The following is a 15796-nucleotide window of genomic DNA, read 5'->3' as shown; positions in this document are numbered from 1 at the left end:
GGGTCACATGACTCCCCTGCCCAAAACTTTAGTGATTGCAGTGCTGTTCTATTTGGGCCTTGTAAAAATGAATGGTCAGAGGCAGCAACACTGGAGAGGGCAGCAGTGGGAAGAGCAAAGCTTTTAGAGAAGCCTATAATTTATAAAAAAAATCTTTATATTATGTAATACAATTTACTAAATCCTTGGCCGTTATTATCTTTTTACTGTATTTTCATTGCCTGTTCTTCCTTTGGGTCTTCAGCCAGGTGGGGTGTTGGTTGAGAAGTCTCACAACTCTATGATATGCATCAAAGCAGGACAAGGTAAGCACCTTCATTACTGGACAACTGAAGGTGGAGGTTATTTTTTTAACATCTTTTGCTGCTTTAATAATTATTTTTTTTATTTAGAGAATTCAAAAACTGAAAAATTTTCTCTGAAGTTACCTGGAAATATTCTAAAAGATTCTGAGAGAGCCTATGTGACTGTGGTGGGTGAGTAATGATTTTTTTTTCTTGAAAAAATGCCTTAAAGAGAACCTGTCATCAAGAAAATGTTACTAAGGGTACAAACACACACAGCAGATACGCAGCAGATACACAGCAGATTTGACACTGTGTTCAGTTATTTAGATCTAATCTGCTGCGTATCTGCTGCGTATCGCAGCAGTAAATACGCAACGTATATGCCGTGTGTGTTTGTACTCTTAAGCTTTTGGCATCATGTTAGATAGCAGAAGTATCTGAGCAGATTGATATATATTTTTATGGCAAAAGATTATGTATAACTTGTAATTTATTGATTTGAAATCTCTGATCTCTCCATGCTAAAGAGTCCAAACAATTGAGTGGCACCGTCCACTGGACTCCTTAACGCAGAATGATCAGGGATTTCAATCAATATGTTATAAGTTATACTGAATCTTTTGCGATAAAGTTATATATCAATCTGCTTAGCTCTTCCTGCTCTATAACATGATGGCGATAGATTAGATAGCATTTTCTTGGTGACAGGTTCCCTTTAGGATGGGTCCATCTTATTATAAGTCAGGACCAATTTCTACAAAATAAAAGAGTCTACCACTGCCGATAACCTTTATGGGTCCTTGCATCTGCTAACCTTCGCTGAATTATTTCTTGACCAATCACGGAACAAATGGGAAAACATTCGACCATTGACTGATTAAATCTTTTTGTGGCTTTTTAAAGAAGGGCATGTATGGCTGATTGCAATAAATTAAAATTGCCACATGATTGACTGAACCTTGTAAAGATTCTGTAAATAAGATCATCATGCCGATGGGTACTTGTTTACTGCTACCAATTATAAAGACCCTAAAATATATTCCATTGACTGTTGCTTCTTTTTCCTATAGGGGATATGATGGGCACAACTCTTGAGCACTTAGACCATCTACTGACCATGCCTTCTGGTTGCGGTGAACAAAATATGGTTCGTTTTGCCCCAAATATTTTTGTTCTGCAATATCTGGAGAAGACAAATCAACTGAACAGTGAGATAAAGAGTAAAGCTCTTAACTTTATGAAAAATGGTGAGGAATTAAGGATTCTCCTTTTATGCTAATGATGAGCTCATAACGAGCCATAGAGATGGATGTAAACTCTAAACGTAGCCACAAGAATAAATATTATAATTAATGCCTGAGTGTTAGGAACCGGACAGCAGGACAAGACAGTGAGCCCTAAGCTCAGCCCCGCCCACTGTCCTCTACCTACTTGCCACAATCCGCCCTAAGATGGTGGCGAGCAACTGGGCGGCGGTCCCTGCACTGGCTAGGTGGGACACAAAGACAAGACAGACAGACAAAACACAAAAAAGAATGGTCGACAGTCCGGGTCACAACAATCGGGCAGCGCAGTACAAAAACACAATCCAAAAAGCAAGGTCAATAAACAGGCAATATGGTCAGGGGCAGGCAGCAAGCAGGGATAGTCAGAATACAAGGCAAAATAGTCAGAATAAACACAGAGCTAAACAGAGGCAGGAGCAGGCTGAGACAAGCTCAATAACCGGCACTAGAATGAGCCTCAGCCAAACACTTAATAGGGAACCAGGAGACAGTTCCAGACCCCTATTGGACAAGGCTCCTGGTTCCAAACAGAATCACATGTGGATCAGAACTGGCAGCAGTTTAACTCCTAAATAGCCAGAGCACACAGCAGACAGGTGGGGCTGAACATCATGCTAGAAATAGGTCAGTGTTCATTCAGGGTTCAGGTAACTGCACAAGAAATACAAAACACTGAATATCAGCGCCATCTCAGACGCACAGCACAAGCTGAGGGGCGCACGGAGTTCAGCACAGGCACATTCATGACACTGAGGTTCTCGTTTTTATCTTTAGTGAATTACGAATCTTTGCTTTTAGTTGGCTTATATTTGATATGTATGTTATATACAGAAACTTGTACATATTCCTTGTGGTTTTCCAGGGTACCAGAGACAGTTGACGTATAAACGTGATGATGGATCATACAGCGCATATGGTAAAGGTGACCCTGAAGGAAATACATGGTGGGTCTTTTAATTCAATTAGAAATTTGTTAAGATGAATGAATAGCTATTATTTGGCCGTGACAATGTGACATCCCAAGGAGAGCATAAATGCTGCAGGCAGGGATGTAGCTATATAGGTCCTGGGCCCAGGGGGATCTATCGGCAGTTCTGTGTTGGCAAAGACTTCAGAAGAGAAGGTTTTAGGGGTAGTGATTTCTGACAGCCTTAATATAAGTCACCAGTGCAGCCAGGCGGTGGAGAAAGGAAAAACATATGTTGGGCTGTATAGCTAGAAGTATAACCAGTAGGAAGAGGGAGATTGTGATCCCACTGTATAGAGCTCTAATGAGACCACATCTGAAATACAGTTCTGGAGACCTCACCTACTAAAAGATATTGATAAAACAAAGCGGGTTCAAAGGCGGGCTACAAAAGCTTGGAGGGTGACAGACATAAAACATATCAGGAAAGACTTAAGGATTTGAATCTGTATAGATCGAAACCTTTAAGTATGTTAAAGGACTAAATAAGGTTCAAGAGGAAAGTGTTTTTAGTAAAAAACTGAACTCAAAAACAAGAGGACACAGTGAGAAGTTAGTTGGGGGAAAGATCAGAAGCAACATAAGAAAATAATATTTTACTGAAGGAGTAGTAGATGCTTGGAAAAAACTTCCACCAGATATGGTTGGTAAATCTACAATAACAGAATTTAAACCTGCCTGGGATACACATATATCTATCCAAAGATGATAAGAAAGAAAATACTAAAAGGGCGGACTAGATGACCCAGTGGTCTTGTTCTGCCGAAAATCTTCTATGTGTTTATAAATTCCCTCTTTCCCATATGAGAAAGCCAGTATTATAAATAAAGTTGAGGGGCCCTGTGATAGATTTTGCAATGGGGTCCATTGGCAATAGTGGGATTACTGGTACTCGTCCTCCTCCCCTGGTCATGATGTATGAGCCCCTCTCCCATCCCCACCCCGAAAGAAAAAATTGAATAAATGACTAGCAATGGCTTGAGTAAGGGTACACTAGTTTGCAGACATGATGCATAAGGGTACCTGAAGCTTGCTCTAGCCTACTGTATGTTAGGTCCCTAGTTTTTTTCTGATTCTTTCTCTGAACTGTTTCCTAGCTGGCTCTCTTCCAACTGAATGAACAGTTCAGACTCTCATATGGTGTTGCTTTTCTCCTCTGCAGGGTGAAGGTGCTGGTGATCCGCAGCCTGGCAGAGGCCCTAGGCCTGGCCAAAAGCCTGCTGAGGTCATAGGGCAATACTATGGGGCATTTGTACAGCTTTTCCTAAAAAATATTGGTCTAACCTCGGCCGCTGACTGGCTGAGCGGACCTGACAGGTCATGACTCGGGTTCCCGCTAAGACCATGAAGCGGCCGGGGAGCTAGGGACTGGATCAGTGGTATGCAACCCCCAGATCTGGAGCTGGGTAGGCCAGAGCATGTTATTTCTTTTATAACCTCTCTCCCTGTTGCTTGTGAAAAATGAGGTCTGCCCGGACTTCTCTTTTAAACATAGGCCTGCTATGTCAACATTATATGGCTATTAGTAGACTGTATGACAGTAAACCATATCAAAGGACACCAGTGAATGCAAGGGAAGTCCAGGCAGCATGTGGCCCCTCTTCTACTTTCCATCATTTATATTTTCAGGCTGACTGCTTTTGTTGTAAAGTCATTTAGTAAATCTCGACCCTACATCTTTATTGATGAAGTTCAGCTCAACGCTTCCTATGCTTGGTTAACCAGAAACCGATACAATACTGGCTGCTTTCGAAATGTGGGCAAGCTGTTCCAAACGTCTATGAAGGTATTGTCATTTATATTTTCTGTTATATTCATTATACATAGAATGTAGATTAACACAGAGAAAAGTTACCAAATATCATCATAATGTCTACCTTCTTAGGTTGGTAGGCACCTACCTCCACAACCCATCATTTCAGTGAAGAGAACACCAATTCTTTTTGTTCTCTTTCTTTCCTATGGTAAAGGAAGGTAACCCTTACTCCATTGACGTGTATCAGAGTTCTGGGGTTGATTGAGAGAAGAGTCCATCATGTCCTTCCATTACTAACAGTAGATGGGACCAATTTTACTAATGTTGATGAGAATTAAAGGAAATTATGTATCCAACGAGCAATATGTTTATCAATTTTATTCCAAAGTAATATTTATGTCATAGGGAGGTGTTGAAGACGATGTGTCCCTTTCTACCTATGTAACCATAGCGCTGTTGGAGGCGGGTATATCTCCACAAGTAAGTAGTCACCATATATTTATTATATTGCGACAAGCTTTGCATGAAACAGATAAACAACTTTACCTCCATTATCAAACTTTTTTTCCCAAAATTTTTCCCATATATCTAATAGAAAAAAACAGAGAATATACCGACCATATGAAGTCTCTAACTGAGAGTATTTGTCTTCCAGGATCCTCTCGTTAGAGGTTCAGTTCTTTGCCTACAACAATTAGCTCTGAATGTTAATAATATGTATACCCAAGCCTTGCTCGCTTATGCTTTCACATTATATGGTGATGCTGGTTACAGGAAGATGATACTGGATAGACTGGAGGTGAAAGCTATAAGAAGGGGTAAGTTTGGTGGCACCATTAATTCAGTTAAACCATTCTCGATATACAATAGATGAATATCATGGGATTGACATTACATTCAGTCACTTCCTGGCTTCATGACTGGCTCAGAAAAAGAAACTTAAATTTTTTTTTTTAAGCAACTGCTTAAAGACTTTTTTTTGGGGAACCCATTGAATGTTGCCAAGTATGATCTGCAGGACCAGACAACCATCGGTATACAGATGTCACTGTGTAAGGTGGTGCAGAAGAGACTCTGCATTGGTCTAGCTGGTAATGTGCTTTTAATCTATGGACCATGGTTGGGACCCTAACAAACTATACACTGAAAGCCATCATGTAAACTCAATGTAAGCTTATTTTAGTATTTGCATTAATTTTAACCATCTCTGCCATTCTAATACTTAGAAATTTAAGTTAGTTTATAACATCAATCCTCACCACAGATGTGTCCAGCCTTACCTTTTTATTAGTTAAGTTAAAGCAGATTGGGTTTTTTTCGGACCATATTTAGTTAACAACCTTATTTAGCTATGACCTAAAGTTACTGGATAAGGCCATAACCACACATCTTTTTTTGGCTGTTTGGTGGATGTTTTTTTTTTTTACTATCATTATTTCCCCGCAAAATGATGGCTGTCCAAAAAAAAAGGTCACTAAACTGCCAAAAAAGACGATGTGTGGTCACGGTCTAAGCTGGTAATTAAACTAAATATATTTAGATTAAAGATAGGGTAATGGTGGACACATGCTTGACTGTCTTGACTATGTTAAGGGTAGCCATTCACCCCCCGTTACCATGCACAGCTGCAATCAATAGCAATGTTATCATGGTGTAAAAAGAGCAAATAAAGAACATAAGGAAAGGGTAACTCTGAAACGTACCTGTGTGTGTTATATTTATCTTTTTCTGTGGCCTTTTTACATGCTTCATGGCAAAGATGGACAACTGTATTGGCAACCAAAACCCCAACCAATATCAGATGAACCTTTTTGGAGACAGGCTCCATCTACAGATGTGGAATTGACATCTTACGTGCTGCTGTCTCTACTCTTAGCGCCTACAAAAAACCTGGTCTATGCAGCAGAGATTGTGAACTGGTTGAGCAAGCAGCAAAATGCTTTTGGAGGCTTTTCTTCTACTCAGGTAGTCATTCATATTTTTAAAATGCATTATTAAACGATTATTGAACTTACTGAGCTGAGCTCACTTCATACACGTAAATGCCGACCATCAATGACCAACATCAGCAATCACACTGATGACAGTCATTTAACTACCTATATGCTTGAATGTCACATCCACAATAAGTGTGGATTGGTTGCCACAGCAGCAAGAGGGGTTCTGAAGCCTTGTATATCTTCCATGGTAGATTTGCTAGAACAGGCTGCCTAGCATATCACCAATTTAAAAAAGTTATTGAGGCTTAGAAACAAATGGTCACTTTCTTGTTCTCAGTTTAAGTGAGGTTTTACTGCTTAGGTCCTTTGACATAAATTGAGCTGAATTGCAATACCACACACAACCACAGGGTGGTCCTGTTTTTGCTATAAGCTTTAGCTGTTTGGTTTTTCTAACCCTTTATAAACCCTTAACAAATCAATGCAATAACATTGCATTGATCTTTATTAACAATCAAAGGATTGCTTCTAAAAGTCACTTCGGGAAACTAAAAATGTTTCTTTAACTAGTGAAAAGGTAAGGATGAACACATCTCTACATTAAACTAATTCAAAACACAGTAGTCAGTAAGCTCCCTCTAGTGGTAACTGCAAAAACCAAAAGTTTTATTCTTTGACTCTTGTCTGTGCAGGGAATAGGAAGCTCTGTATTGCACATTGACCTGAATGGCAAAGACAAAAAGCAGATATATATTTCCAGTCGCAAATGATCCATCTAAATCTGCTCTTTACCGATTTGTAACATTACCTACTTTGATTATACAAAAATTTTGTATACATTTTTCTAGGAAATAAACATAAAAATGCTCAAAAATAGAATGTTTCTTTAAGCTTTTTCTTAACACCAAGCATTCTCAATCTTTTCGAAGGACACTATTGTGGCTCTGCAGGCCTTGGCCTTATATGCAGAGGCCACATTCCGTGACAAGGGAGATGCAACTGTGACAGTGACTTCCACTAATGGATTTCAGGAAGAGTTTAATGTGAACAACAACAACCGCCTTCTGCTGCAGAGAACATCACTTCCGGATGTCCCTGGAGAGTACACAATAACATCAAGTGGGAATAGGTGTGTCTATGTACAGGTCAGTGAGATGTCAATCATCTGGTAAATATTAGCATTAGTCTATCTATCTATCTGATTTTGGGTTTAGTCCTCATAGCTCTGTTTCTTTACGCACAGTCTCTAATTCTGCTCATTATTCCGCAGGCACTACTGAAATACAATGTGGCCCCCCAAAGGAATGATGCTGCCTTCATGATCCGATTAGATGTAAGACCAGTTCAGTGCACCAGGGGCAAACCCACCAAGCTCCAAGTCAACATGTTTGTGGCGTGAGTGCACATGGATAACTCCATTCTTTTTACAGGGTTTGTCTGATACCCCAAGAAAATGGTAAATACACTAAAACCACTGATCATCCTTAGGATTTGGCATCTCTTGGTGATCAGTGAAGGGTCAACTCCAGGAACCCACCAATCACGTTTGTTCTTCGCAGTGTCCAGGCAATGAAAGATTATGGGGTTGAGTTGTATTATGTACATAGTGTCCGGATGTGAGTGGAAGTTCCAAAGGAACAGCGATGATCTAGATCTCCTTTATTAGTAAACAGTGGAGGTTCCCCATTGGCACAGTCATAGGCTCAGTAGGGAGAAATGTAGAGGTTCAACTATTAATTTCATGCATCTTTTGAGCGTGAACTGCACCATTTCGGCAAGATAAATGAGTAGCTTGTGTCCCCTTTACTCATTCTAGAACTATGGTGGGAACTTCACAATCGATGAGGACTCAGTGCTGAAAGCCACATAATAGAAACCCAAATTTAAGCTATCAATAATACACAGCGTATTTACCTGAAATGGCAACATAACTATGTACTGTAATGCATCACTGGGCTTAAGGACCTGATGAAATCAAAGTTCTGTACTAACACATGCAGATGTTACAAATAGAGAATCCTCATTTTATCATATTTGATCCTTCTAGATATACCGGGTCACGTCAGAAATCAAATATGGCCCTTGTTGAAGTGAAGATGTTGTCAGGTTTCTTTCCACTAAAGAGCTCAATAGAACAGGTGAGAGCTAGTAAAGTAAAATTTTTGCTCCATTAGCGCAACTAAAGATGTGTTGGCTTTTAACTCCCTTATCCTCAGTGCAATATATGTACCGCTCGACATGTATGATGTAGGATGTTAAAGTTTATGTACCATCAGGTATGTTCACATTAAGTGTTGCATATGAATAGAATGGCGCCGGCACGGGGAAGCCGGTGCCGCGGTCTTTTTTTTCAACCACGGCTCGGTTCCCATGCACAGCCCCAGTCCCGGGGGCTGGAGCACTTGAGGCTGGCTGGCCCACCCACCCCCAGTGGAAGGAAACACATGCCCCTCTGTGACACAGCTCAATTAGAAACAATGGAGCTGCTTCCAGTGCTTCAGCCCGAGCCAGTGCCTGGTACTTGATGTACGCCATGCGCAGGAACCAGACCACGGTTCAAAAAAAGGACTGCAACACCTGCTTCCCCATGCTGGCACCGTTCTATTCTTATCCAACACTTAAAGAGAATGTACCTGATGGTACATTTGCTTTAAGGCTCACAGCAGTACATCTACTGCTCAATGTTAACAGGGGTTTTCGTAACCATATCAGGTGACAGAGTGGTAATGGCTGCTAACAATGCTGTCTTTAAAGCTTTTGTTTTTTTAATGTTTCATAGTTGAAATCCTATGGGATAATTAAGAGAGCAGAAGAAGAGGATGACACTTTGACCCTCTACATGGATGAGGTCTGAGCTACAATACTTCCTTTTTTATACTACTACTACTGTATTTATCATAATATATATTTTATCAGAGTCTTATAAATTGTTCTATACAGTTAATTGTCATGTTAACGTAAGAGAAACATCTATTAGACATGCAGATTTCATACCTACACTGTACCTTTACTATCTGGTGATAGCCAGCCATCTCCCAGAGAACCCATACTTTAAGAGACCCCAACAAGAAAAACCCATATAACTTTTAGAGTATTAAGATGTTTTATTGACTAATACAAGCTCCAATCACCATTACCATAAATAATGGATGTGTGCTTGTCTAGGTATTATCTGTCATTATTAACTCTTTGTACCCAACTTCCTTTTCTCCCTTGTGGGACTAATCCTTAGCTCGGACGCACTGTCGTCAGTTTTGCATTATTGGTTGAGCAGGAATATCCAGTGATGAACTTGAGGCCAGCAGCTATAAGGATCTATGATTACTATGAGAAAGGTAAGTGTGTCTCTTTGATCGTATTACTCTTATTGGGGTATCTACTATTATCCATAGAATTGATCAAACCTCGGAAAATCCTAGGTTCAATCGAACTCGAACATACCCGAACCTTCCGCATTAGATTGCTGATGTCTTCACGGTCCATGCGGAAGGAGGAGCATACCCTCGGACCGCCTGGAATTCCGGATTTCAGCCTATTACCTAGGCTGAATCCTAGAATTCCAGGCAGTCCCCAGGCACGCTCCTCCTTCCGCACGGACCGTGAAGACAATCTAATGCGGAAGGTTCGGGTATGTTTGAGTTTGAACGAACCTAGGATTTTCCGAGGTTCAATCAACTCTAATTATCCATAGGGTGATCAAAGAAGCTATGTCCCTCTTTCTAATAAACTATATGTCATAGATGCTGTTGATAGCGACATTTCGAAGGTTAAACAGTCAAGATCAGAGGTTTCCACAATCATGCCCATTAGAAGACTAGCTTAGCTGGTAATCATAGAGCCAAGCCATGTTTGCATGGGAACACCATGAAATGTGGCTGTAAAAGTTTAGAATTTACCCATCCAGATCCTTCTCTTCATTCATCTCCTACTTGGTTTATTTTGATGGTCATGTGTCTTTTTTCAGCCGTACTAACTATGCATATAGTTATACTATGATGGCTTAAAAATGTATAAAAATTTTTTATAAACAAGCATTCCAATAACAATGCATTTTTATTTCAGATGAACAGGCCACTGCAGAATACAACTCGCCCTGTACTTGGTAAGAGATGTGTCTAAGAGTGCTGTTTCTGCACGAAAGTGGCAATGTCTAAGCCTGAATAACCCCTTTAAAATGAAAATGAGTCTATTATTAACTTTTAATCTGTCTTCGTATTGGCATATCTATAAATAACAATGTGTTGTGCTGTCAGAACAGGCAGATTATTCCAAAATGAGCCGTGCTACATAGATGATGCTTATATCGCTCCCAATATAACTCTATTCTTAAAGCTTATATCTGCAACATAGGATGTCCCTGTGCTGACAGTTGAGGACAAACAAATTAGAGGACAGCATTAAACAATATATGGTAGGAAAAATATCTTCTTCGAGGGTGGCTTACACTAGTAGAACTTTAACCATGGCAAATAAGCACAGGACTGGATTGTGAAAACACCAAGCCCGTTTTGGCTGGCGTCTGGGAGAAAACTGAGATTGGTTTTCGGGCCACATTGCCTCTAGCCTATTATGGCTGTCACTTTAGAAAGGGTTCAAAATTAGGACATTTTGCCTTACATAAAGTTCTCGTGTCCCAGTTTGTCCGCTGTCGATTTGTCTACCCACACAAACTTTATTGAAGTTCTGAATTATCAATCTGACATACTTACATTATAAGAACAAAAAGAAAAAAAAAAGAAAGATGGAAATGCTGGAAGATTGAAAAGCCCTTTAACAAATGCAATTCCTGACTGAGCCAATTGACTGCAATGGCTCAATTTCTGATAAATTCATAAAACCCATTGTAGGAGTAACATCTGCCAGTAACATGAACTAAGATTGTCAATGCTGGCTGACCATTTGCGGAATGCTACTTAAAAAGTAAATTTTCACAAACTGGGGCAGATGTAGTGTGGTGTCCATAACCGCTGTAAAGGTAATAGTAAAGGTAATCGTTCAGAAAGAAGGAACAGATCTGTCTGTTAAATCTTATCTCTCTGTCTTATTTAGGATTTGAAGGAAGATTGAAGAATTATTCTGCTAAATGCCGATCTCCGATTCCGACCTACAGAATGAATATTCCACCTATTGACATCTTGACATCTTTACCATTTTCTTGATATTGTGATGATAATAAACATAAAGAAAATTCCTTCTAAAGTTAATGTGTCAATTCTCTGTGATTAGGGATGAGCAAATTTACAGTAAGAATGAAGCAAAGCGCTTTGTTTCTATCTGTATTCTGCTCATCGGGCAGCGGGGCTTTGAAGTGTGCTCCGCTACGTAGCGCTCCTCCCCAGGTTTTGGGAAAAGTTGGATCCCGTCCTGGGAAACTTCTCCCAGTTTCCCAGGACTGGATCCATCTTTTTTCCAGCACCTGGGAAGGAGCAGGATGGAGCAGAGAACACTTTATAAGGCCCGATGAGCGGAATACAGATAGAAACACAGGGGGAGATTTATTAAACATGGTGTAAAGTGAAACTGGCTCAGTTGCCCCTAGCAACCAATCAGATTCCACCTTTCATTCCTCACAGACACTTTGGAAAATGAAAGGTGGGATCTGATTGGTTGCTATGGGCAACTGAGCCAGTTTCACTTTACACCATGTTTGATAAATCTCCCCCTTCACTTCTTTCCTACTGTAAATTGGCTCATCTCTATTAGTGATTATTTTACAGTAAATGTACATCTCACACATTATGTAACATATTGATAGGAAATTAATAAAAATATGGAGCAAAGACAGCTCAAATATATTGGCCAAACTTCCAACCTTCTGAGCAGCGCTGCACAACCAAAGACATCAAAAGGAAGGTCAATCAAAGTAGTTTACACAATATAATGGAAATAAGTGGATTGTCTAACTAGACTAGAGGCATTGGGTCTAAAGGTCCCCATACACAAAAGTCAGCCATATCTATTACATTCAGATGATGTTGGATAACAGAAAAATTGTGCAAGTTAAATATGAACAGCTAATCTTTTTGTTCCTTCAAGCTGAGCTTGTTCCCCTTCATCTGAGGTGTCTGGCTGCATCTTGTCCTCCTCTCTCCATCGGGAACAAATGTCAAGCCAAGCATACATTTATATGGGGGGGTGGGGGTGGGGGAGATTAGCCGTAAGGAGAACCAGCATTCATCAAAAATGTAGAAGTTCATAATCTGCACTACTTTTAGAGTGACTCTGCCTCATGTGCGTTAATGGACACTCTTGCTTAAAAGATATCCACAGGTGGTGCCCAACTGAGCAAACAGTCCACATTTCAATGGACAAGCAATGATGAAAAGCAGTGGCACTCAACCTCCTGGATGTATAGGAAATGAAAGTTTATTCCTCATCATAAGCGAAATCAGCAGCAGTACACAGTACAATGCTTGAGGCGTTCCACTAATGGGCCATTTCTCAGTAGCCTGACATCTTCCAGGCCAGAAGTTTAAAGGGGTTGTCCAGCGAAAATAGTTTTCTTTGAAATCAACTGGTGTCAGAAACTTAGCTTTGTAATTTATTTCTATTTAAAGATCTCAAGTCTTCCCATACTTATAAGCTACTATATATCTTGCAGGAAGTATTGTTTATTTACATTAAGAAACAGGTCTCTCTGCTGACATCTCGGCCGAGTCAGGAACTGGCCTGAGCAGGAGAGATTTTCAATGGGGATTCAATGGGGATTCGCTACAGTCTTCATTAGAGAAAGTACGCCAACTTGATAGGAATACCTTTTTTGAACCCACCCAGTCAGCTAACAGAGAGAACTCTGACTCCAAAATCATTCTCCCATATAACCGAGAATACAAAAGGGTAGAAAAAAATCATACAAAAGCATTGACATTTAATAAAGGAAGACAAACTGCTAGGTGCTCAACTCCCCGAGAGACCCCCTATTGTGTATTCCAAAGCGCCAAATCTGGGTATCAAAGTAGCCCCTTCAGTCAAAAATCTGACTAATATTCCACCATCTACATGGCTACAAAGTTGTGGTTTTTATCGTTGTGGCACATGCATCAGCTGCAAGAGTACCAACTTCCCAAGAAAAATCACTCATGTCAACTCTACATGTACCGATTTCAAATGGGAGATAAAAAACCTCCTGACCTGCAACACCAACAGCGTCATCTATATTTTACAGTGTAAATACGACAAACAATATATAGGCAGGACAAAGCGACAGTTAAAGGTCCGAGTCGCAGAACATTTGAACAACATCAGGAAAGGGAACCTGTCACATCCTCTGTCAGCGCATTTTGCAGAACACCACAATAGGGACCCATCAGGACTCACATTTACAGCACTACAGAAAATACACAAGAATTGGAGAGGGGGAGATCACATCGCTACCATGTCCAGAGCTGAGACCCAGAAAATTTTTGAATTCGGGAGTCTACAACCCAGAGGCCTAAATGCTGAGGCTGAACTTTTTGGGTTTATTTGACCATGGGCGGCCCTGCTGGCATCCACAGGCGGTTCTGTGCCTGGCTGATTATCAGCGCCAGAACCGAGTCTGGCGGCCACCACGTGCAGCCCCACGCCACACTTGCTATACTGTGAATTATTTATTATACCATATAGCCATCCTCTGTCAGTGTATTTTTGTTGCAAGACTGTTACTATTTATGTATCCATTTCATTTATCCATACACTATTATTGGTTCATATCCACTCACTTGTATTTATATTTATTAAGACATTTACGTTGAACTTTCAGTACGTTAAAAGTACCCCACCAACCTATGGAATAGAGAGGTACAACACCTTTATGCAGGGTGTAACAGATTTGCCCAGCAGGGAAGGAGTTAACAATTGTGTAGCCACTGCTGTCAGCCAATCCGGAGGCTACCCAGCATTCCACAAGACTTTTTAAGAGAGAGCTGAGACTAATGCAATAGCTCACACCATTTCACAGCCACTGAGGAAGAAGCTAGCAGCTTCGAAACGCGTCTGGAAGCCACCTAACATTGGCCTACACCCCTCAACAGTCACCTGAACATACCCCTGGATCTATTCCCCATCTTTCTAAGTTTGGGAGGAGCTGGCTCAACAGTGACTTTGTCTACTGCACTACTGGCAGCAGAGCCACGCTTTGACACAGACCAGGAACAAGACTGGTGACGTCACCGTATTCACCGTGGGCAGACCGGGACGCCGGTGACCCCGGAGAAGACGCAGATCCTGTATGGGTGAGCGGTGCACATGCACCAAACTATGTGAATGTGTATAAATCCTCCCCTATAACAACAAACAGTGATAGAGCCAGAGAGATCCAGTGCTTGCAGTACATCTCAGATCCAGTGCTTGCAGTACATCTCAGACAGAACACCAGGGAGCAGTGATATCTATTATACTGGTCTAATAACTATACAATCCACACAAGGAGTTCATTTACTTTGGATCGTAATCTACAAACGAACTGACTTTTGAATTTTAACAACAAAGTGGGATCAGTCCAGTGAGCCAGGACTACTACCCTCATCTGCCTGCTTTCACTGTGTGATTCTACTGCAAGTCAGTGAGAGGATGATGGGAATCCCCCTCTTGGTCTGAACCAAAAGACCAGTTCTACCACTTTTTGTGCTGATTATATATTTGAAGCATTGCAGTACAACGACTATATGGCTATTTATATGAGTATCTAGTTGTTTTATACACTTTTACACCTTTATGTTTTGTTTTGTTTTCTTTTTTCTTCCATTTTTTCTTTTATTTGTTTTCATATGCTTTTGTACCGCATTCCCTAACCCTCTGTGTTGATCTATTGTACTATAAGGGCCCCGGGGCTTATGTATTTGTATGGTTTATGCTTTTAATGTGTTTATGAGTATTTTATCCTGGACTAGACAGAAAGACACTTCAGGTTTAAGATTTTTTTTTTCTTTTTATTATATATTTATATATATTTTTATTACATTTTATTACAATAAATTGACACATTTTATCACATTTTGCTTTGAGGACTGGTATGTTTAAGAATTTTTTAGGGATTCGCTACTGCTCTGGACAGTTCCTGACTCGGTCAGAGATGTCAGCAGAGAGCACTGTTTCTGAATGTAAATAAACAACACTTCCTGCAGGACATACAACAGTTTATAAGGATGGGAAGACTTGTGATTTTTAAATAGAAGTACATTACAAATCTATATAAACTTTCTGCCACCAGTTGATTTGAAAGAAAAAAAAAATTGTTGGACAACCCCTTTAAGGGCTGTGGACACCTTTGCATGGGTTTTTATTAATATTTTGATTCCGAAATGCTGAATTAAACAACTTCATGAACACTTTTTTAGCAGGATGGAGAGACCACTCAGAGTGCAGCCTACAAGTTATGTATGAACAGTGGAGGAAAACAGATAAAAGGAAGTTTGTAGAAAAGAATCACATAGGCTATGTAGACATGTAGAGAGAAATCAGAGCACCAACAGCAAATTGTGGAGGCTGGAGAGTAGAAACTAAGCACAATTCTTACTAAAGTCATAATTTATAAAACTTTAATAAGAATATATATATATATATATATATATATATATATA

General features: G+C 40.2%; 1 protein-coding gene across 1 annotated transcript in view; it reads left to right on the top strand.

The window, feature by feature from the left end:
• The window catches only part of LOC138799207 (alpha-2-macroglobulin-like protein 1), a 50086-nt gene extending 38660 nt beyond the window's left edge, over positions 1–11426 (top strand). Inside the window, exons 22-36 of the mRNA XM_069980090.1 lie at positions 245–305; positions 393–476; positions 1358–1534; positions 2436–2517; positions 4170–4326; positions 4702–4776; positions 4952–5114; positions 6056–6261; positions 7166–7381; positions 7507–7631; positions 8284–8374; positions 9016–9084; positions 9469–9571; positions 10299–10338; positions 11286–11426. Coding sequence (XP_069836191.1) covers positions 245–305; positions 393–476; positions 1358–1534; positions 2436–2517; positions 4170–4326; positions 4702–4776; positions 4952–5114; positions 6056–6261; positions 7166–7381; positions 7507–7631; positions 8284–8374; positions 9016–9084; positions 9469–9571; positions 10299–10338; positions 11286–11292 — 1656 coding nt within the window. The 3' untranslated portion in view covers positions 11293–11426. The remainder of the gene's footprint in view (positions 1–244; positions 306–392; positions 477–1357; positions 1535–2435; positions 2518–4169; positions 4327–4701; positions 4777–4951; positions 5115–6055; positions 6262–7165; positions 7382–7506; positions 7632–8283; positions 8375–9015; positions 9085–9468; positions 9572–10298; positions 10339–11285) is intronic.
• The last annotated feature ends 4370 nt before the right edge of the window (positions 11427–15796 follow it).

This window comes from Dendropsophus ebraccatus, chromosome 8 (assembly GCF_027789765.1).
Source record: "Dendropsophus ebraccatus isolate aDenEbr1 chromosome 8, aDenEbr1.pat, whole genome shotgun sequence".
Classification (NCBI taxonomy): Eukaryota; Metazoa; Chordata; class Amphibia; order Anura; family Hylidae; genus Dendropsophus; species Dendropsophus ebraccatus.
This window is presented reverse-complemented; position numbering and strand designations above follow the sequence as displayed.